At 35.1% G+C, this 24,278-nt stretch overlaps 2 protein-coding genes across 6 annotated transcripts; one reads left to right on the top strand and one right to left on the bottom strand.

Annotated features, from left to right (window-relative positions):
* Positions 1 to 1,101: 1,101 nt before the first annotated feature.
* LOC135681307 (putative RNA polymerase II nuclear localization protein SLC7A6OS) lies at positions 1,102 to 23,761 on the bottom strand. Of its 5 annotated transcripts, XR_016144440.1 has the most exons (12): positions 23,599 to 23,749; positions 23,369 to 23,419; positions 21,891 to 21,955; positions 21,440 to 21,484; positions 16,145 to 16,206; positions 15,430 to 15,620; positions 14,806 to 14,884; positions 14,094 to 14,188; positions 13,771 to 13,851; positions 10,466 to 10,526; positions 8,948 to 9,087; positions 8,357 to 8,911 (listed from the first exon to the last, which is right to left on the bottom strand). XR_016144440.1 is itself a non-coding variant. In XM_065195702.2 (11 exons), exons 1-11 carry the CDS (start codon positions 23,669 to 23,671, stop codon positions 5,184 to 5,186), a joined length of 822 nt encoding a protein of 273 aa, XP_065051774.1. In that variant the 5' UTR covers positions 23,672 to 23,756; the 3' UTR covers positions 1,102 to 5,183. The 5 variants fall into 5 exon arrangements, 4 of the variants coding, with proteins under 4 accessions (XP_065051774.1, XP_065051772.1, XP_065051771.1 ...); XM_065195702.2 differs by lacking the exons at positions 8,357 to 8,911; positions 8,948 to 9,087 and adding an exon at positions 1,102 to 5,202 and having other exon boundaries at positions 23,599 to 23,756; XM_065195700.2 differs by having other exon boundaries at positions 8,357 to 9,087; positions 16,145 to 16,203; positions 23,599 to 23,750.
* On the top strand, positions 2,527 to 4,459 carry LOC135681301 (frizzled-8). Its single transcript, XM_065195687.2, has one exon. It carries the CDS (start codon positions 2,527 to 2,529, stop codon positions 4,228 to 4,230), a length of 1,704 nt encoding a protein of 567 aa, XP_065051759.1. The 3' UTR covers positions 4,231 to 4,459.
* Positions 23,762 to 24,278: the final 517 nt, after the last annotated feature.

The following is a 24,278-nucleotide window of genomic DNA, read 5'->3' as shown; positions in this document are numbered from 1 at the left end:
GTACTCAAAACTATGACCATGTGCATTGTGATTTCAAAATAGCAAAAATTTTCCCTCCTGTTTTCTTTCCAGTACAAATGAAGCTCTTTGCTACATTATTTCCAAAGTGTTAACCTGAAAACCAAACAACCGTTTGATAATTGCCTTCAAACGAGACTCTTTTTTACAGAAATGGCTAAAAACGTTTGAAATTAGACAAAGATTTCCTCCACAAATGCGCACGTAAGCATTTAGGAATAAATGTGAATTGTCTTCGAAGAACTATATTTGCTCACGTAAACCGAAAAATAAATAGAATTCCAATATAGCTCTTAATCAGGAGGGTCCGACGGCCCAAATCACTCTCCTTTCAAAGCTTTAATGCTTCCCCTCAGTTGGCCCAAGCCATGTAAGCCAATACTCAACATTGAACAAATATTCTTTGAAATATTTCAAGCAAGTCCAGATATTGGTTTGATTATTTAAATTTTCTACTAAAAAATTCCATAGGGTACGAACCTCATCCAGCTAATGCTCGAAATTTTAGTGATTCGTTTTCGTGGCCAGTGCTTTGTAGGGTAGAGGCTGGGCACAGGCTAAAGGAAGCTTCACGCCACAAATTTGAAAGTGGGGGGAGGGGGTCAAAGGCTAACGAAAGTGGAGGCAAGGCTTCTTTCACCTTTTATTGCAGCTTTGAAATTATTTGCTTCGCAAAATGTGAAGCAAAAGTAAGTAGTATAAATAAAATACTTTCATTTTGTAAAATGCTATTTATCAGGGCTGCCCCCCCCCAAGCAAAGAGTTGTATCTCGGTTTGTGGATGCAACAAACTGCCGGCGATAATACTGGAGACCTGATTTCTTCCGTTGCCATAAAATTTCAAAGGGGAACTAAAGTCACCGCAAATCCCTCATGCCGATAGAAGAAAATCTGCGTAGGAAATGAATTGAATGCTATTCAGCCTTGTTGGGCGTGTTTTATTACCCCCATTAAAATTAGGCTGACTTTATATAGCCACATCTTCCATCATTTTGAAGAGAAACATTGCTCCGCCCTGGCTCCGGGAAGTTGCATGCTACACGAGTTTCCGCAGTTAGGAAAAGTGAAGACAATAGCACATCATGAATCCAACTCTTTAAGCTCATAAAGTCTTACATAAACAACCCACACATCCAAATATAAGCTACAGCAAGAGTCCTTAATGAACCCTGTCTGGAACATAACTCACAGAGACTTGATAAGGGAACTTTGCGCCAAGTAAGAAACGCGAAAAATCAGTTACTGTGAATTGCTGAAAATGCCGCAAATTGAAATTTAAAAAGCAAATAATTGAGAAGTAATGCATGTCAATTCGACAACTGGACTGACCAGGCAGCCCTAGGTTGTTAATCTAGGCCTTCGTCCTTTTTGCTGTAGATTCACAGACAGGGTTTTATCATCATTTATTAAGAGCATGAAGCCTCTCTGCGCCTGTTTACAATAGTGCAAATTAGATTGACGAAGGGCGTTTGTGTGGGATGAAGAGTGACCACAGTGGCAAGGAATCGAATCATATATGCGAATTTGAATCTTTTGAACACTGCATTATTCATTAGAGGCAATTTCATAAACTTGGATTTCTGCGAGGGTCGCCAGGCCTTAAATAATTCATCCGTTCCATTGAAAACAAGACAGAGTGAAATTTGGATAGTGGTTGTGCCCTGCTTCGCACCGTCATTCTTTTATTGAGCTGATTTCGACCATTTTCAGTAATTGAAAATGTTAACGACTGTATTGATAATAGCAATGGGAGTTTATAAGCAACGATTGCGTATAATAAATCATTGGTTAATGATAAAAAGACGCCAGTTATCACTTTCTGAGCCCAATTAAGCGTGCCTGTTGACAAGGATTTAAAAGTGAAACACTAAAGCAGATGTTTGATGGAAGTCGTTAATTAAAATGTACCAATATTTTCACAGTTTTAGTTGCAGTTGAAAGCCTAACTTGCAAAAACAGGTGAAAATGGCGTGCTGATTTTCAATATTTCAATTGTTTCGATTAAAGCCACAATCACAATGCGTTTAATTCAGAATGACTCTGTTGGGAGTTTTGTGTTGTAAAGCAGGCCACATAAAGACATTGTCCTGTCTGCAAATTACGTTAAGTTGGCAGAACAAAGGGCGGATTTACCAATTTATCATGTTATTCATGCATGCATAGCACATAATATTTGTGTAATGATTATGAGTGTTTTGCTCAAGGTCGACTAATCCAGATTAGCAGATACGTTCTAAAATTGTCCGCCGCACAGCCTTATTCACAGCCTTGTTCGCATCGCCATCGCTGGACAGCGCCAGACGAAACAAGACCTAACCCTGTTCACTCATCTCGTCAAGAGACTGAAATCAGTTGATAAACGGGATCGAAGACGACAGCCACAGAACCCAATACCCTGCTGCTGCAGTTTCTTATGAGATTATATAAACGAATATTTGCCTCGCTGTTTCGAGTGATATCGCGTTGGAGACCAGACATCTGGCTGTTTATTTACATTTTCATTCAAAGATGAAGCTTCTTTTGATTTTCCATTTGTTCGTTTTATTAGCGTGGATTTGCACAGCACAAGGCTCGGGATCGAAACAGATGAAGTGTGAGCGTATTACAATCCCACTTTGCCAAAAAATCGAATACAACTTGACGTACGTTCCTAACATGTTCGGGCATCCAACACAAACGGATGCAGCGCTCCATGCCCATCAGTTCTGGCCTCTGGTTCGAATCAACTGCTCGCCAGATCTCAAGCTTTTTATTTGTGCGACGCATGCACCGGTGTGCGAAGAGAATTACGGAAAGCAGTTGCTACCTTGTCGAAGTTTTTGCGAGAGGGTTCGAGATGCATGTAGTCCGGTGATCAAAACACACGGAATGAGTTGGCCTGAATACCTTGATTGTAACAGATTTCCCGAAAACTCGAGATTGACTGTTTGCATGGAGAAAGATTTTGGGAATGTTAAAGAAAAAGTGAAGCGCCCTACAAGCGGTGACAAGAAAAATCGTTCCAGACTCATTATAAAATCCCAGCCTAAAATAACGAAAGCAAAAACAATTGATAAACCTGACCGTACTTTGAAAAAAACTCGCTTGAAAGATAAAAGAAACTTTTTCGAAAAAGGTCGCAAAATGAACCAAAACAGGTTTGAAACTTGTGGCTGCATGTGCCAAAAACCGTTTGTCTATGTGAACAGAAGTATCGGTGACGGGCCCACGGATGTTCCTTCTTGTGCTCTCCAATGCAAAGAGTATTTTTTCAGCAGGAGTCAACAAAATCTAACAACCTTTTGGATCACTCTCTGGTCTTTTCTGTGCTTGATATCAACGTCTGCTACATGTGTTACAGCTCTTATTGATACAGACCGATTTAAATACCCTGAGCGCCCTGTCATATTCATTTCATTTTGCTTTTTCATGGTGTCAGTTGGGTACATTATAAGATTAGCACGAGGATTTGAAAAAATTGCATGTAACCCTGCGACAAATTTATTGAGGTACTCTGCCACAGGCCCCGCTGACTGCACTACAGTGTTTTTACTGACTTACTTTTTTGGGATGGCCGCTTGTATATGGTGGGTTATTTTAGCATTGAACTGGTTTCTGTCGGCCGGTATGAAATGGAGTGTCGAAGCAGTAACCTCTTACTCTCAGTATTACCATTTTGTGTCGTGGTTTATTCCCACCGTGCAAAGCATGGCTATACTAGCAATGGCTGGCATTGACAGTGACCCCGTATCTGGCTTGTGCTTCGTTGGCAATCACGATAACGCAATGCTAACCATCTTCGTCATAGCACCTCTTCTCGTTTTCTTGACTATCGGCAGCTCCTTTCTCATTGCTGGCCTGCTAGCCCTTTTTATCAACCGTAATGTACTTAGAAAGAAAGGGGCGCGTTCGCCAAAAATGGACAGGATGCTTGTAAAGATTGGAATATATGCAGTTTTTTTTCTTGTGCCTGTTGCAATTACCATCCTTTGTCACTTTTATGAACACAATAATAGAGAAAGCTGGGAGAAATCGAAGAACTGCCCATGCGTGCGGGTAAAGGATAAGCCCAAGCATTACGTGTTTTTAGTTAAATATTTGATGACCTTAGTAACTGGACTAGCCACTGGCTTTTGGGTTTGGGGAACAAAAACCGTTGAATCATGGCGAAGATTTATAAACCACATCTTTAGGAATGAACAGGAAAGACAGCCAAAAGCGGTGGCATTGTAGTGTAATTATGTTGCTGGAATCAAGACCTACCTGGACAAAATTAGTGTTGCCTTCCAGCGCTGGAACTTGATTTCTGAAGAAGATAGCAATTTCATTCCTTTACTTACATGATAAATTTTACTTGCATTAAGTATTGGTAAGAAATAACTTAAAAGATTATTTCTCGTTAAGTATTGCAGACTGTAAATGGCAAACGTAGAGATATTTTTCAGAAGTGTATCAGGTAACCTCTCTTGAATAATCTTTTATGTGAACATATTGGTTGATATTTAAAGTGCAAACATTATTTTTTAATTATAAAGGCCACCAGCACGAATTTGGAGGCTCTTGTAATTCAGTGTAGGATTGTAAAAGTATCAAGGAACGTTAACTGTTGACAGAAAATAACGACAGTTAAGCTAATCAGATTCATCCAGCAACATTTCAAGAAATGGCTGCTAGAGTTATTTCGTAATTATTTTCAGCTTCGTCTTTGTAGCTACGAATAGTAGCTGCAGTTTTGAAAAATAGAGCCGTGAACTCGTAAAAAACCGTCTTCCACCAGTGTTATACCTCAAAGACACAGTAACTATACTGCTGTTCAACGAGGGAAAAGACGAGGGGCGATTCACTCTTGCAAATAACGTACGAGATTTTGCCTAAAACAAAAGGATTTCTATGGATTTTCAGATAAAACAATAGGATTTTTACAAAAGGTGTACGAGAGATTTTCTTAGAGTGATTTGCCCCTCGGGAAAAGATAGACTTGTAAAACTTGAAATCTCTCCTAACTATTGCTCATTTGTCCCATAGCCAAATCAAAATCGCAACAGCCAAATTAAGATTCATGTACACGCAAAACGACCTTACGCTGCAAGCTATAATTCTATCTGCAAAACGCACGAGTATAATGGTATGGGTAATGATTATATGCGTCTCCATATACTTCCCTCTGTTCGTTTTTGTGTCTCTACTCATCGTAAGGTTTCCAATCTGGAAGCGAAGAATACTTTATTATCCCTGGATATTCACAGATTAATTCTGACCAGCAAAACTTAAGATTAGCCCAGTAGATGAATTAACTTTTAAAAGAAAAGATTTCTTAATTTTGATGACGATTACACGTAAAAATTCTCCTCTAAGATTTCACAAATGACCTAGCCTCAAGTAAATTGAAAATGTGATATCCAATAACAATTACATCCAACGATAAAGAACTTTATCCAATGATAAAAAAACACAGGAAAGTGGTCTGTTGTTATCCTCAAAGCCATGATTTTGTGGAGGTGCGTGTGGCATGCCTATTGCAGTGAAAAAAGGTATTTGACAATTGACACACATGAAAAGAAGGTTAGTCTTCACAAATTTAGCATGTCTGTATTTAGATAATCATATGCAACGTCGCTTAAAAATAACCACAGAATTGATGTTTCTAACATAGGGGCCGCGCCACTGATCCTAGACATTAAAGGGACAAGCAATGTAAAGAAAGTCGCATATTACCCCCTTCGCTTATAACGCTGTTCTGCCAGGATCAAATCTTTGATTGAATAGATATTACTTTTTGACATTTGCATTCATGTGTGACCTCAATATCCCTCTTGATTATTGAAAACTCCATAAATGCAGGCAAATTTTACTACTTTGAATTCTAATTTCTTTATTTTTAAGATTTTTCTATCCAAGTAACAGGTGGACATTATTTAACCTTAGAAAAACTGGAAAGGTAAAGAAAGGAAGAGCCATGCAAACGAAAATAACTGAAACGTTCATTTTATATACAATAACGATAAAGCTCTATGGCCCCCTCCCCTCAACATTTTTTGGCTCAAAGAAAAAATTAACGTTGACGTCAACCTCATAAAAAAAGGCTGAACAAAAGAGGAATCTAATCCAGCACCTTTTGTGAAAAGGGGTAAATGCGAATATGTTCTTATTGATGGAAAAATAATTGTGCCAAAGGTGTTGGAGAGAAGCTTCATTGTGTTTTGACAATCACAACACAGTTAATCATATAGGAGTTAGGAGTGATGACATAGAAGTTGAGAGTTTTAAATTATGACTCAAAGGAGATTTTTTGCAACACAAAAATCAACTCCATTCTTTATCCAAATACTGTTAAAGAGACAGGAGTTCCTTTAGTGAATAGCGTGTGATTTCTCCAGCGGTGCAGTACTAAATGTCTCGATAAAGCGGCATGAAATGCTGTAATCCTACTCTTAAAACCTCTTATCGTTGGATCAATGTTCAAAGCAAATTGCATCAATCACCTTCTAGAGAATGGCATCTTTTCCTGATCTTGTTACCAACTTAATTTTCCTCTTTACAAAAGGCTTTTATTAGGCCCAATCGTGATTTCATGCAATTACACGTCATTAGATTACAAGCATAGTCAGAAACATGAATCTTGAATGCGCATATGACCTGAATTAAGTCTCTACCAAGGAAACCGATCCGGACTACAATTGTGTTCCCTCATAATTGTCATTCAACAGCAAAACACTAGTCCACATGTCTTTAATACTCACTCTTGCTGATACGATTTAAAAAGATTTCTGCAATGTACAACGTCACCCTAGCCCGTAGGCCAAACCATTGATTCTCCAATACAATCAAGTTAGAATTATAATTATTCTTATTGCCATTTTTTCATAAAATTGCACGGATCTAAATTCCTTCATTAATAAAAACTCTATACCTGGTCTAACTATCTTTCAAGCAATTTTTTTCGCACACCGGACTAGAAAAACATTAAAATTTACAAACTTAATTTTCAAATTCACACACAATCCAGGAAAGTCAAGATATTCATACTTCTTTCCAAAATTCGAGCACTCCTTCCAAGAAAATATAAATATTCATAATTCTTTTTCAAATTTGTGTACTTTCGAAAAAGATACAACTCTTATTCCCAAATTATGTTATGTTATGCTGCCAAAAAATAAAGAAATAATGGGTTGGGCGCAAAATATTAAACGAGTTTAGTCAATTGAGACACATGGACGGCATTCGCTGTCTGCATTATCAAGAAGTGCTCCAGAATATCAAAATGATGAAAATGATTTCCATACTTTCCCCAAATCGCTGGAAAAAATAACAATTGACAAAATGGAATGGAAGAACTGCAGCTTTGTCCAGTGGGATTTTAAGAATTCCAAATGGTCTAAAGTCACTTTTTTAAAAGACGAGGAATACTACCTTTATGATGCATCACTGAAATACGTAACTCGCTTTTCTGAATCTACTGTACAACACAGACGAGAGATGCCTCAGTTCACAAGGTCATCGAAGAGTACAAATCAACACACAACAAGTGGACATTCATTTTGAACCTCTAGTAATTCGCATTTGAAAGCTGTTAGTGCATCTGTCAAGAGTTTTTGTACAAAAGGGCAAAAAATGCAAGGTTTCAATTTTTAGCAGCAAAGAAACGATATAAAAGATTTTCGCACCAAGCGAGAAATTTGCTTTGCATTGAACTAGATGGTGCTGTGTACCAATGACATTTCATCAACAGAAGCAATTATGCAATTCTCAGGTTTCATGGTCTTTTTGAATATTTTTCTTCTCTTGTGTTCAATTTTCTCACTTTTCAACCTACAAAAATACCTGAATATCTGTCTAGCTATTATGGAGTTTCCTCTAATTGTTGACACTGGCGCATTTCCAAGATTTTCTAACTAATTTTTTACCCTAACAATCACAAATTCCCAGAAAGTGAATTTTCACTCAGGTTTTTTTACCCAAATTTAAACACACCAACTATGGAGAAAGCTTTGATATGGAAAAACAGCTCTTTTTTATCAGTTTTCTAGTTAAAAATTAAGTGGCTGCAATTAGTTTTAACTAGCTTTTCCTGCTGAGCGTACAGTCATGTTGTTAGCAGGTCCGCTCCGCTCTAAAAGCACGCGTCCTTTCTCACTTAGTACCACAAGCATTCACATGAACATCATAGTGATCGAAATATAATTTTTGAACTTTATAAGGGCAACAAGCTGGCGCTTATCGAGGACCTTCCATCACATCTGCATCATTCTCAGGAGTAAGAACAATTTGCACTCCTCTCATAAAATGTTAATAAGGTGATTTTACGAAGAACATCATTTTTCACACAGGGTGACGGCTTTAAATTAGATAAACAAAGTCATCAAGGGTCACATTTTTCATGCAAATATTATCAACGCATATGGTGAATACTGACAATGCCGTATTTAGGGTCATTAGCTTTCACTACTCATCTTTTATCAAAACTTGGGTCCTTTGGCCACGCAAAATGAAAGCGTTCTAGTCCAATGAATTTTTCAAAATAAAATATTCGTCTAGGCAGGAGTCAGCTCATTGCATGTTGAGATAAACAGGCAGTTCGTGATAAAGGAAGGCAGTTGCAGAACCTGAAAATGGTTTTCAAAGAGTCTTCTTTATAGTCTGTTTTTCTTGTTGACTAGGACTATGTTGACTTAGGTTATTCTACCGCGTTGACTTAAGAGACAATCCTACCGCCATCACGAAATGACTTGCATCTCAAAGCGACTTGCACCTCAAATTGACTTGTTCTTCAAAGTGACTTGTTCTTCAAAGTGACTTGTTCTTCAAAGTGAATTGCTCTTCAAAGTGACTTGCTCTTTAAAATCACTTGTTCTCTAAAGTGATTTGTTTTTCAAAGGAACTTGGTGAGAAGAACCTTCTTCATCCCGGCATCTGCCTTCATCCCGGCATCTGCCTTCACCCCGGCATCTGCATTTCTACCGTGATCTCTTTCATATGAGGCTGACGCACATACAACTGCCACACTAGTCATCTTCGCCACTTAGTAGAGGATCGTATGCCTCAAACACGTATTGATTTTCATAATCGTTCCAATTTGACTGAAATGGAGCCCTAAAGGTTGCAAATAAACAGTCGAGGTGTCAGAACTATGCAAATGTTTCAAGAGAATGAATATACCATGTGATTGTTGGCAACAAAACTACACAAGATGTACCATTTAGACTGTTGAATAAAAACAAGCCTTTAAAAATTGAGGCACAAAAGCTGTGAACGCTCATCAGGTACAAAAATAGCATCGATATAATATTAATGGCCGCGCTGTGTCGATTTTTCTTGTAAAACCAGACTATCTTGTAATAGTGAGATTTGTAATTGTAGCTAAAGTTGAATTGAAATGTTTCCACATTTACAACTGGGAAATATAAACATTGCTTAATCATAGTTATTAGAAGCCTACCTCTTACATGATAAGAACTATTTAAGAACTATTTACAGCCTACTATAAGAAAGTATAGCAGTACATGATCGTTTACATTGTTTAAGGCTTGCAAAAAAATCTCTAGTTTAAAGAAGAATAACAACAATGTCATGGAGACTCGTGTGAAGTACCTAGCCTGTGCCACTAAATTCGTGCACAACTGAATATAAGTTAAGTATTCTAACGCACTTTAATGTCCCTATTCATTTAAAAAATTACTCGCACTGACTCGACACTGATACCACTGTGGAGGTCATTTTCTATGCATAATCAAAATAGAATGACAAAGACATTGCTGATAACGCGCGCACCATCTTCTGACCCATGAGGTTGAGACCAATTGTAATTTAGCTAAGCGTTGCTCATCGACTATTCCACAAATACCTCATGCCCATATAAGCCATCCTTTACTATCCTTCCCACCATCATGCTCATAGCCATCCTTTTAAGTCATGGATAGCGAAGAAGGATTTTCACCCAGGGATTTAGTAATTTTATGCATCGATTACAAGAGTCATATTCACGTTTGCATGAGCAATCTTTTGCAAAAAACTTACAAATGTTTTAAATGCAAAAGCAAAAAAGGTCCACGAATCGCGTTGCAATGAGCGGGTGTACTTGACTTAAATCTGTTAGATTCAAAATAAATTTTAAACGTTGTGAAGTTGCTAAATGTTTTAGTAAAAGTTTATTGAATCATATTAAATGACAAAATGTTGGGGTTATCTGACAAAAGTAACAGACATTTTAGGCCAATAATTTCTCTTCAAATGATTCAGCGCAAACTGTATGCAGATAAAAATAATCGCCTTACCAAATAACATATAAAAATATAAATACCATTATAAAAATAACATTTAGGAATCAGACAAGCCAAAAAGGCATTATCGTGAAAAAAATCCTCTAGCAGGAGAAGCCAAAGGACAGAATATACTTTAAACAATAAAGGAAAGGCAAGTAAAGTAGAAACATTTTTTATGAAAATGGAATAAAACATCAAAGTTGGCTGACCTTCCTTGGAAACTTGAATGTTCTAATTCATCCTCACTACTTGAATCGGTTTCACTATCATCTGAAACAGAGAGGCTAGGCTCAAATATAGAACGAGCGAGTTGAAGAGAATCATGTACATAAAATGATTGATATTGCTAGTCTGAGGTTAGAATATATTTCGTTGTCTTGTTGTCTCAGTAGTCGGAATAATCTTATGACTCAGGGAAAAAGGTTAGAAAATACGGCAACATTATCAAGCATCACCATTATCAAAAAATTATCGGAATAATCTTATGACTCAGGGAAAAAGGTTAGAAAATATGGCAACATTATCAAGCATCACCATTATCAAAAAATTATCGGAATAATCTTATGACTCAGGGAAAAAGGTTAGAAAACATGGCAACATTATCAAGCATCACCATTATCAAAAAATTATCGGAATAATCTTATGACTCAGGGAAAAAGGTTAGAAAACATGGCAACATTATCAAGCATCACCATTATCAAAAAATTATCGGAATAATCTTATGACTCAGGGAAAAAGGTTAGAAAACATGGCAACATTATCAAGCATCACCATTATCAAAAAATTATCGGAATAATCTTATGACTCAGGGAAAAAGGTTAGAAAATATGGCAACATTATCAAGCATCACCATTATCAAAAAATTATCGGAATAATCTTATGACTCAGGGAAAAAGGTTAGAAAACATGGCAACATTATCAAGCATCACCATTATCAAAAAATTATCGGAATAATCTTATGACTCAGGGAAAAAGGTTAGAAAACATGGCAACATTATCAAGCATCACCATTATCAAAAAATTATCGGAATAATCTTATGACTCAGGGAAAAAGGTTAGAAAACATGGCAACATTATCAAGCATCACCATTATCAAAAAATTATCGGAATAATCTTATGACTCAGGGAAAAAGGTTAGAAAACATGGCAACATTATCAAGCATCACCATTATCAAAAAATTATCGGAATAATCTTATGACTCAGGGAAAAAGGTTAGAAAACATGGCAACATTATCAAGCATCACCATTATCAAAAAATTATCGGAATAATCTTATGACTCAGGGAAAAAGGTTAGAAAACATGGCAACATTATCAAGCATCACCATTATCAAAAAATTATCGGAATAATCTTATGACTCAGGGAAAAAGGTTAGAAAACATGGCAACATTATCAAGCATCACCATTATCAAAAAATTATCGGAATAATCTTATGACTCAGGGAAAAAGGTTAGAAAATATGGCAACATTATCAAGCATCACCATTATCAAAAAATTATCGGAATAATCTTATGACTCAGGGAAAAAGGTTAGAAAATATGGCAACATTATCAAGCATCACCATTATCAAAAAATTATCGGAATAATCTTATGACTCAGGGAAAAAGGTTAGAAAACATGGCAACATTATCAAGCATCACCATTATCAAAAAATTATCGGAATAATCTTATGACTCAGGGAAAAAGGTTAGAAAACATGGCAACATTATCAAGCATCACCATTATCAAAAAATTATCGGAATAATCTTATGACTCAGGGAAAAAGGTTAGAAAACATGGCAACATTATCAAGCATCACCATTATCAAAAAATTATCGGAATAATCTTATGACTCAGGGAAAAAGGTTAGAAAACATGGCAACATTATCAAGCATCACCATTATCAAAAAATTATCGGAATAATCTTATGACTCAGGGAAAAAGGTTAGAAAACATGGCAACATTATCAAGCATCACCATTATCAAAAAATTATCGGAATAATCTTATGACTCAGGGAAAAAGGTTAGAAAACATGGCAACATTATCAAGCATCACCATTATCAAAAAATTATCGGAATAATCTTATAACTCAGGGAAAAAGGTTAGAAAATATGGCAACATTATCAAGCATCACCATTATCAAAAAATTATCGGAATAATCTTATGACTCAGGGAAAAAGGTTAGAAAACATGGCAACATTATCAAGCATCACCATTATCAAAAAATTATCGGAATAATCTTATGACTCAGGGAAAAAGGTTAGAAAACATGGCAACATTATCAAGCATCACCATTATCAAAAAAATATCGGAATAATCTTATGACTCAGGGAAAAAGGTTAGAAAATACGGCAACATTATCAAGCATCACCATTATCAAAAAATTATCGGAATAATCTTATGACTTAGGGAAAAAGGTTAGAAAACATGGCAACATTATCAAGCATCACCATTATCAAAAAATTATCGGAATAATCTTATGACTCAGGGAAAAAGGTTAGAAAATATGGCAACATTATCAAGCATCACCATTATCAAAAAATTATCGGAATAATCTTATGACTCAGGGAAAAAGGTTAGAAAACATGGCAACATTATCAAGCATCACCATTATCAAAAAATTATCGGAATAATCTTATGACTCAGGGAAAAAGGTTAGAAAATATGGCAACATTATCAAGCATCACCATTATCAAAAAATTATCGGAATAATCTTATGACTCAGGGAAAAAGGTTAGAAAACATGGCAACATTATCAAGCATCACCATTATCAAAAAATTATCGGAATAATCTTATGACTCAGGGAAAAAGGTTAGAAAACATGGCAACATTATCAAGCATCACCATTATCAAAAAATTATCGGAATAATCTTATGACTCAGGGAAAAAGGTTAGAAAACATGGCAACATTATCAAGCATCACCATTATCAAAAAATTATCGGAATAATCTTATGACTCAGGGAAAAAGGTTAGAAAACATGGCAACATTATCAAGCATCACCATTATCAAAAAATTATCGGAATAATCTTATGACTCAGGGAAAAAGGTTAGAAAACATGGCAACATTATCAAGCATCACCATTATCAAAAAATTATCGGAATAATCTTATAACTCAGGGAAAAAGGTTAAAAAACATGGCAACATTATCAAGCATCACCATTATCAAAAAATTATCGGAATAATCTTATGACTCAGGGAAGAAGGTTAGAAAATACGGCAACATTATCAAGCATCACCATTATCAAAAAATTAGTTTTGAATTGGCAGAATGAATACTAGGATAAGGCATTTTTGAAAAAAGCATCTTTGAAAATGACATTATCGAAAGAGTTTTAATTTCGAGGTTTGACCGATAAACGATGTTATTTCAGGGGTGAACTTCGATTCATAACGGAAAGAATTTAGCACACTTTGAGCAAAGGTGCAGCAACAAAAATAGAGATCAAAAAGAACTCTTAGCATATGATACGTTGTGTGGGAGAGGTAGAAGGTCGTCATGAGAGAATGCTGAGAAAGAAGGCAGTACGCACCATCCTTTTGACTAAACTTTTCTTCATCTGAAGAGAAAAAATCATCCTCTTCAGGATAATCGTTCCTCCAGTTGTTTTCACCTACAAAAAAATGTAATAAAAAGCTTTATATGGGTAGCTAATCGCATTCTGAGCCTATTAATGTTTGCAGCGAAAAGAGTAAGCTAAATGTATTCTAGACGGCAAGAAAAGAACTAGTTCGAGGAGATTTTTCTGCTCTGTTTCACATTGTCTTGAAATTTTACAGCTTGGGAGTCTTCATTGATCTATTGGCATCAATATTATCTTCATCAAAACAAACGAGGAAATACAAAAAAGCACACCATTGGAATCATCTTCATCGTCAATAGCAGGCGAGTTTTGCTCATCTAGTTCAATATCACATAAGAGATCTTGATCTAATGACTGGATGTACAATCTAAAACAAAAAAGAGGTTAATGACATTGACAATCTATGGATAATTGTTTATTAGAAAGATTCTGAGAATTCTAAGCAGGATTCCATGGGAGGAATTTGCAAGCGGCTGGATATTTGGTTTGCTGTGATTGATGTAGGAAATGGTTTTTTAACAGGTTTTCATGTCATTGCTTTGCTGATAAGTTACTTTGCATTTGGCTTCGTGTAAAAGAAGGGTTGTCAAGCGATTTTCGTCACTTGAAAACTGGAAAGGATAAAATTCAATTGATCTAAGCAAAGACAGGTTCTCTAATAATGTTTGGGTTTTTCAAACATAGCTGCTCTCTGATTGAGCCAGAGAGAGAGAGAGACAATGTGTTAAAGTCTCAACCCAATATATACTACAAAACATTACAGTCCCTACACGAAAAACCAACATTCAAAGGGCAATTAGTAATGCCATCTTAGTTCGCTCTTCCTTCAATAAAAAAGGGCTCAATATAAAATCCTCTATTGATCAGCAACAAGAAATGATTATACTTAAAAGTAATCATAATCAAATCCCTTTTAAAATATGGGCTGAGTTCTCTTGATTCAAGAAAAATTCAAGAAACAACAAAAATTCTTTAAAGACTTACAGAGACTCGGTGTCACCTAAAACCTTTTCCTGTCCATAATAAAGATCGTAGACATATTCTGAGTCTTGTATTTCAGAATCTAGAATGACATTTTAACACATCAGGACGAAACATATCAAATGTGATGAGAACTTAATTGATTGAGAGTTGTCGACCATTTAGAAATTTGAATGTTTTTACACAGCTTTTACCTTTGTTATTAGTTGAAAAACCAAAGGGAGAAAGTTGGGTTTTAGAAATTTTGGGATGTTTTTTCTGAAAATGGATGTTATGCAGGCAGGATGGTGGCCCTCAATATTTAATTTCATAGTCTCGTTTTCAAGCAAATTAACCCAAACGCATATTTGGGTCCACATTCCGCGTTTGTATTTCAAATCAAGTAGATTTACATAAATTTGGGGACGTTTATATATTGGAGACGTTTGGCCTCAGTTTCATGTTCAATGGCTAGGGGTTTTGGTAGCTTTTAGGGGTTAGGTAGGAGTAACAAGGTATCTAAGTTTTGGCTAGTAGATGAAAGAATATTATATTGATGTCATAATTAAGAAACAAGTTTGAATTTTTGTTTAAAAAGGAATTCTGGCAAGAATTGATTTACCCAATAAAGTTAAAGATAACTTTCACCTTCAGAAATAGTAAGTTTTTCTCGAAACATTTTCATTGAATTGCATAAAATTTCTAGTGTATTGGATGAATTCCCATCAGAAGAGCCACAAATAAGATCCTCATCATTCTCTTGTATCAAGTTTTCTTTTGAGACATCATAAATTTCCATAAGCAGTTCTTCTTTTTCTTTTTCCTCTTCAGTATTGAATCTGTTAATAACAATGTTCCGACATAAACAAAATATAATGTTCTACTCAAATGTTTTGTTATCTCCAAATTGGCACAAGAAATGTCCTGACTTAAAAATAATTTTGCATTAATTAAATGCTATTAACTTAACAGCCTGCATCAAATACTTCAAAGAGTAGTCATAGGGAAATTGAAACTACAAGACAAAACAAACAGCAAATGAAGGACCTTGCGGCATCATAACTCTGTTTCTTACAGTCAAAAATTTCCTATCTTTATCAAATCTTTAAAACTACTAATAAATTTAAAGTCCTTGACAGTTAACCAATGCATCAGGCTGTAACAGGGGCAGGACACAGTGTGCTTGAGATTCAAGTCAAACTTTGTCAAAGGTTTTAGAAACAGCAGCAGATAGCAATAAAAAGGAAATCGGAAAGCAATTATTCACCAGGGTCTCGTTCTTTTGAGATTGATTTCACAGATTTGTGATTGACTATTGTTGCTAAATATGAATACAAAAGCTTGATGAAAACAGAAGACCAACCCTTGATGGTTCAGGACATCAGATTTTGATGTAATTTTGTATGATTCATATGTCTTCTTCTTCTAAAGAAAATAGTTTTTATAAAAACTTGTATTTGATCTTTAATATTTTGAAACAAAGAATACTTTTTATTGAACAAATATAACAATTTGATTAATTATCACAGCAATTATTCTTATCATACTAAACTTAAATATAAACCAAGGGCCTGTTTATATAAACTAAAGTACAGTTTGAATAAACTTTTATTAAACCTTTTTATTGCAAGAACAAATATTCTCTTCAAGAAAGCATCCACAATTCTAGCAAAACTATACAGGCTGAGAATGAATTTCAGTTCAGTTCAGTTCAGTTTCATATTCTTAAATCCTCAATATGCAATTTATATATAATAAATACAAAGAAATTATCAAACTAAACTACATAATAGTATAAATACAAATACAGGACAAAATAATTTGTATGAAGGGAATTCTTAAAGGAGGAGATCTCTCAATAGGTAAACTAATCGAGGAAAGACCCTCCCCCTACTATTCTAGGACAATAATTGAGCAGTTTTTGATGAGTTTCAATACAAAGTAATTGGCTAAAATGCACATACTCTCTTCACATAAAATGGGGACTTTTCAACTAATTAAAATCAGCTGGAAAGATTCAGAACGGAAATTTAGCAGTTATACTAGCTCACTGGTTGATCTTGTTGAACAAGTGAATTCTAAGTTTCGATTTGAAAGGTGTTTTTGATGGAGAATTTCGTAGTTCAGAAGGAAAATTATTCCACAGTTTACCACCAAAATATCCCACCGACTTTAGTCCATATTGAAGACTGTTTTTACGGGACAAATATAGATTACCTTGACTGGCCTTTCTTGTGGGGTTTTGGTGAACAGAGTTCAAAAATCTCAGAAAGTTCTAGAAGTTTGAGATTTTTGAAAATTTGAAGTGAGGGGGACACGCCTGGCTGAAATGAATTTGCTCTGACTGCTTTTTTTCAATTTGAAAATTGGCTCAATATATGATGAAAATGTTTGTAAGAAGGAAATTGTAAGAAGAACACTAAGGCCACATTGTAAGAAGAAAAGAGACAGAGAATTATACAGGCAGAGAAAGAAGTCTAATGGAAGTAGGTTTCTAATTTTGAAGAAAATTCCACATGTTCTAGATAATTTTTTTGAAAGTTCATTAAGATGGTATTTTCAGCTTAGGTGCTCATCTAAAAGGAGTCCTAAGAATTTAATAGCACCATCAGTAGAAATACTTACAGACATACAGATGAAGAGGGAAAGATTATGTTATTGGATCTTTCAATATTTAATGATAATTTATTAGCATCTCACCTTTTTTTGACTGATCACAGCTTTTTTTCTCAGCTCTCAGTTCACTTTTTTAGTTCGATTAGCAAATCATTGGAATCACAATAAATGTTTGTATCATCAACCAAAAGATAAAACTTAAGTTTCTTGGAAGCATCAGGTAGACCATTGATGTATATAAGAAACAGTAATGGTCCTAGCACAGATCCTTGTGGAACACCACAAGAAATTTCAAGCAAGTCAGAATTACAGCCATTAACAGAAACAAATTGCATTCTATTAGAGAGATATGAGCTGAACCACTCTAGTGCACATCCATGAACACCATAGTGTTCTAGTTTAGATAACAAAATACTATGATTAACAGTGTCAAAGGCCTTTTGTAGATAAATGAAAATACTGCAACCAATCCTTTTATCATCAAGTGTATTCCTTACAGCCTGTGTTTGACTCACTAGAGCATGATCAATGGAATGATTTTCTTGAAACCCAAATTGTAATGAGAAGAGAACATCTTGTATTTAAAGAAATCTATAGAATCTTCTGTACATTAACTTTTCAAAAATTTTGCTGAAGATAGATAAAAGAGAATGATGGTTTGATGGAATCTCATGATTTCCTTTTTTGAACAATGAAATCACCTTGGCTATCTTGAGTTTATCAGGAAATATACCAGAGAGGAAAGATTGGTTCACAAGACTAGTAAGAATTGGGGAAATAGAGTACCAAATGACTTAAGTAATTTGATAGGAATACTGTTTGGACCTACAAATTTTGATGGGTTTCAAGTGTTAATCAGGTCAATGACTTCCATTTGAGTTACTGGAGAAAGAAAAAGGTGAGTTAGAAGTTCTGTTTGATACATAGGGAAGAGGAGATTTGAGAGTCTTTGGAATTTTCTTGGTTATATCACCAAAATATTGGAAATTTTATTGTGATCAGATATCACACTACCATCTTTATCTTGAATTTTGTTGATTGAAAATTAACTAGATGATTTATGTGAAATTATCAACTTTATACCGGACCATAACTTTTTCATATTTTGGTTATTAGTTGAAAAATAAGTATGAAAATATCTGGCTTTATTTTCCTTTATTTCGTTAGCTATGCGGTTTCTAAACTTTTTATACAATATAAGATTGATATCAGATTTCTTTTTCTTTAATTCCTGCAAAACTCTGTCTCTGATTCTCATCATTTTTTGTATTCTATTGTTGATCTATGGTTTCTCTTTGAGCTTCATTTCCTTTCTGCTCTGCTGTTTAACTTGGGCATGTTTATTGGTCAAAGATGTAAGATCATACCAAAATCTATCAAAATTATTGTTTAAATCTGTGTCACTGTTTTCCAAATAGGTAAAATCAAGCTTGTTAAAATCCTCCAAAAAAATTTCTTCCTTGAATTCAGAATAGTCATATTTTAAAGATACAGATTTATTTTGACTAATCTGAGTATTTTTCAAAATGAAAAATTGAGGGAAATGGTCTGAAACTTGCGTAAGTATATTACAACTTGATATGTTAGCATTGGTACAATTTGTGTATATGTTATCAATAATTGATGCTTTGTTTTCAGAAATTCTAGTAGGATGATGAATAGAAGAAAGAAGGCTATAAGAAAAAAAGTTATTGACAAAGTTACTTGTTGGTGTATGAGAGGCATAATCTAAGAGATTAACATTGAAGTCATCTATAATAAATACCAGTTTGTTTAAAGATAATTTTGATAGGATATCTTGAACACGAGAAGTAGGGTTACCAACATTGGAATTAGGATGTCTATAAACACAGCAAAATATGAAATGTTTGTCATTTTTTATTTCAATTTCAACCCAAACAGTTTCAAAATCAGGATTGCAGGCATCTAAGTCAACTCTTGGAAAGTAATGAAAGAATTTTTGATGTACAAACCAACACCACCATTTTGAGTAAGTGATGAAGTCTTAAACAAAGTATAGTCTGGAAAATCAACATTAGATAAGATGGGATTGTCTTTAGAATGCCATATTTCAGACACTCCAATCACATCAAGATCCAAGTTTGTGTGAACAGATAGAGAAACTAATTCATCATGATGAAGGGGTAAGCTTCTTATACTCGTGTGAAGAATAGAAAAGTCATTGGAAGATAACTGTAGGGAACAAAGTTCAGCTAGAGTGAAATGACGAGAATCAATATTAAGAGGCATACGTTCATCAACATCATAATCGCTAAGATTAGGTAAGTTGATTAGGTCAGAAGAAGTTTCAAATTGCGGTTTCCAGTCTACAAAGGGAGGCAAATTAATATGACGAATCTCTAACAATTCATCATCATTCAAGGAACCAAATGAAAAGATCTCTGTGGTACATTGCTTACAAAACCAAGGAATACCACCAGCTTCTCTTTTAAGTATTTTAAAGTCTGAGGCAGAGATATCATTGCACTTAATATGGATATAATTATTGCAATTATTACAAAGAAGAGCCTTTTGATAGTTTGGTATATGTTTGTGGCAAATACCACAAGAGAAATTATCTTATGAAAGGTATACAGGAACAAAGCAATACGACGACGAGAATCCAATGTCATGAAAAAGATTTTCAAAATAAATTGAATTTAAGAGTATACTAATATTTCGCCCCGGCATACAGGGCTTCATCAGAGTAAATGAAACCAACGAGTGAATGGATTTGAAATGTGAGATGGTGGTGCCGGATTGGTGGATGTTGAATGGTGTGAATGCAGCGCAGTGGAGAGAAAATTGGATGATGGAAGTGGGGGAGGGAAAGGTGGTGGGTGATGTAAGGGGACGTGGGTGGTGCTATGGAGATAGATGCAATGGGATGATAATGATGACTATAAACATGAGAAAAAAAATTATCTAGGCTTGTCAATGACTTCAAAACTGAAGCTCAAAAAAACAACATAAAAAAACAGAAAAAAAGAAAAAAATTAAGGAACTTGCATGCTCAAATGAAAGTTTATTAAAATACAACTGACTTTGAAAAGTTCAGGGCTTACTTGACCAGTTTTAAAGATTTATTAACCAAAGGAAATGTTACTATCAACTGCAACATGTGTGCTCCTGTTGCTTCTGTTGGAATCAGCTTTTCGATTCCCAACTTCAGGGGGTTTCTCTTTCACTACCAATTTGTCCTCAATAAAGTAGGTAATCTTACCCTGACCATGAGGTGCCAGCAACTGAGGAATCTGTTCCTTTCTTCATTCTAGGGTCTGTTGACTGAAGACTCGCAAGAATAGGGTGGCTTTAACTTTCTTGCAGCTGCCAAAACTTGTACCTTCATTTTCCAGTTAAGGAATTTTGCAATGATAGATTTTGCTCCATCTTGATCACAAATGCCATCCCCACGTGCAGTATTCATTCCTGTCCCAGGCCTGCTTGTGACTCTGTGAGCTCTCTCAATACACAGTTAATCTATAATTCGAAGCAGTTCTTTGACTTTTGACTTGATACGGGCTTCTGTGTCTGCCCATGTTTCCTTTTCTTTCTCAGGAATACCAAATATCTTGATATTGTTGCACCTGCTCTGAATTTCAAGATATTCCTGCTTCCTCATCACATTTGATATATTGGCTTTATGGCTGCTCATTGCCCCATCCAGATTTTGAGAAAGAAATTCCAGATCTTTGACTTTATCCTGAATTACCTTCATATCATTCCCAGTGAATTTTAAACTAGCTTTTGCATCATTCAATTCAGATTGGGCTGACCTTACATCGTCCTTCAGTTCACCGAACAACATGGTCACCAGTATTTTCTTGCAGTTCAGGGAGTTATTTGCAAACTGTTAACACTATCTATTATGTCATCATTAATAAATGTATAACAATTAAACTGAATATTTTTAAATGTAACCAAAATGTACCATAATCATAAAATCAAGATTGCAGAAATTAGGCCAATGTCTAGATCACATAAGAGCAGCGTGCACTTCCGCCATGCTCAGGGACCAATAAAAAAATGAATAAGGAAAAACCTTTGACTCTAATATTTTCTCAGCTGGAATGCTTTGGACTTCATCCTGTAAGAAATTAAATTGCCTTATTAAAGAACTATCAAATAAGAATTAGGTTACATAATGTTGCTTCCTGAATTTGACAAGTTATGTGCATAAATATGAACAAATTGGGAGAAGAAATCACATTGATGAACTACAAAAGCTGAATAAAAGTGGATAGAAGTACAAAAGCAACTTTATCACAATAAAGAGCTTTTCTTATCTGACATTCTCATATTCAAATGACGGCTAACAGTGACACCAATGTTTGTACAAGGTTGTTAACTAAAAAACCAGGCTCTTGATTAAGTAAGCAAGTTTAAAGAATACAGGTGTCATATAAATAATCTATGTTGAAAAATGCTGTTATTTGCAGCCTTTAACTGCTACACAATTAGAGAGTTGTAAGGTACAAAAGGAACTACTCAACAATTAGTTTGGTAGCATCCACATCTGTATCCTTGAAAGATGTTTTCACAAGTTTGAATACACAATCTAAAATTGAGTTTTTGTGGAAAAAGATGGTTTGTCTAACCAAGAAAGTCACATATTTAATATCAACGATGAAAATTATCTCTACATGTTACTTGAAGCCTGTTAACTTATCAAAAATATTTTTTAAATGCCTTGCAATCCTTACAAAAAATTACTTTTACACTATAATGTAACAGCAAAAAATTTAATAATAATCATAAAAATAATTATGAAAATAACAACACACATATGTATATAGAATAGGCCTTTTCAGTATAATGAAGTACTGCTATCAGTAAAGGTCCTCTATGATAGCTACCAACCTGTGCGTAACAACCATATATTTGGTTAATGTACATTAATAGTATAGATTGACAGATAGATTGATAGAATCAAAGGCCTTAGTCTATAAATTCTATGAAGCAGAGATATACATTCCTACTTGGCTATAACTAAGCGAAATGGCAAGGTTCTACATACATGTACACTTATGTTCAAAAAGTACTGGGACACATTTCGAAATTTCAAAGACATTTCATGCAACAAATTTGGATAGACTCTTTTAAAACCTCATTAAATAAGTACAGCAGCTATTTCCATGAAACTTTCACAAGACATTGTTGATGTTTGGAAGCATTTTATGTAAGCCAAACAATTAAAAAAACCTCAACCATAAAGTTTCTATAGGCCTTGAGACGAAAACGTGCGCTTACAAATTACTTTCTACTAGAATAAAGCAAATGGATTTTGTGAAATTGCATCAATTGTCGGATGCTCAATGAGTGCAACTTTTCTGGTGTCTAAAAAGATTTTCCATACAAGATCAGTAAAAATTTACCAAGGGATGGCAGACGGAAGAAGTTTATGATGCCGTGGGACAAAGGTCTTTACTGAGGGAACTGCAAAGTAATAGGTTTGAATCCTTACTAGAAATTATGTTATCATGTAAAAAGAAGCTAAATATTGGAACATAAGCAAAAACATGGCTATAAAAATCATGAAAAATACAAATTTTCCAGCTTTATAGGAAGAAAATGCTCTCTCATAACAAAAATTAAACATCCCCAACGAATACAATGGCTTCTCCTTGAATGTTACGCAGTTTTAAAAGTGACTCGAGTAAATGGCAATAATTTAATAAGATTGTAACGTTTTCGTTGATGTAGCAAACTTTATTTGAAGCTTAAAATTTTGATTTTGTAATTTCTTTTATAAATTTCTTGGCCTAGATTGTAGAAAGACTGTCCAAATTTGAAAAATTTTCCGTTGCAAAACCGAACCCAACGCAACGCCATAATTCGTTTATCGAATTTGTCCCAATACTTTTTGAACGTAAGTGTAATTGCTTTTGCATCGCTTCAATTTCTTCTTTATAAAAGCAAACATTCAAACCATAAATATCAAAGTTATTGATAAAAATCAAGATCAAACCACCTTCGTCTTCAAAACGACTGGGTGAATCTTTGGACTTCTTTGCTCTTACCACTAAAATGAAACCATTCCAGATACTTAAATTAGCAAAACAGTCAAAATTTAGGTTAAAACTTTCCCTGAGCAACCTTTTAGCAAAAGATGCACACTTGTCAGCAGTTGACTCCCTTTTAGACGAAGAAAGTTTTTAACAGATATAGACAACGTAACCGAAAACTATTTACGAGACTCACGTAGCGCTTGGAACGGGTCTTCTGTCCTTTTCCTCTTCAGACGCAAAAGTGTAACTCGCTTGTTAGCAGCCATGTTTATCCCGAAAGTGAAATCGAGGCACCTGGACCTGGGCTCAAGTTGCACCGGGCGACGATAACCCGATGATATAGAAGCGCCGAAGGCGCTAGGTTTCTAACTGGGCATAATTGCCTATTGAGCTCCGGGTCAAACTGACTCCGGGTCAAAATAAAATCTCTACCATCATTTTTTTTCAAAGGGGCCGACAAATTCTGACGTCATGTCAGCCCCGGGGAGAGAATTTCGAGACTTTTTAGTAAGTATTCGCGTGAAGAAAAGATTGGATTCATGCTCTGAGAACTAAAATAGTCGGGGAAGGTAGTTAAAACGGGCAGGGGACTATTTTTAGATAAAAAGAGGTTCGGGTTTCACAAGTTTTCTTTGAGAATGGCCCGTCATTAGCTACACATTAAAGGTTTTGAGCAACACAAATATAGAACAACCCATCCAATAGACAAACTGCACATTTAAAAATTATCTGGACCTCGCCGGGAGCATAAAATTTTTACTGAGGCGGAAAGTTAACCTCTTCTTTAATCCAAATTATAAGTTGTAAGAGGTTGCCCATTGTATTCCTTCCCATGCAGTACATTGTTATAAAGGAAACATACTACAGTAAGAC

This window comes from Rhopilema esculentum, chromosome 12 (assembly GCF_057945365.1).
Source record: "Rhopilema esculentum isolate cy_ngs chromosome 12, ASM5794536v1, whole genome shotgun sequence".
Classification (NCBI taxonomy): Eukaryota; Metazoa; Cnidaria; class Scyphozoa; order Rhizostomeae; family Rhizostomatidae; genus Rhopilema; species Rhopilema esculentum.
This window is presented reverse-complemented; position numbering and strand designations above follow the sequence as displayed.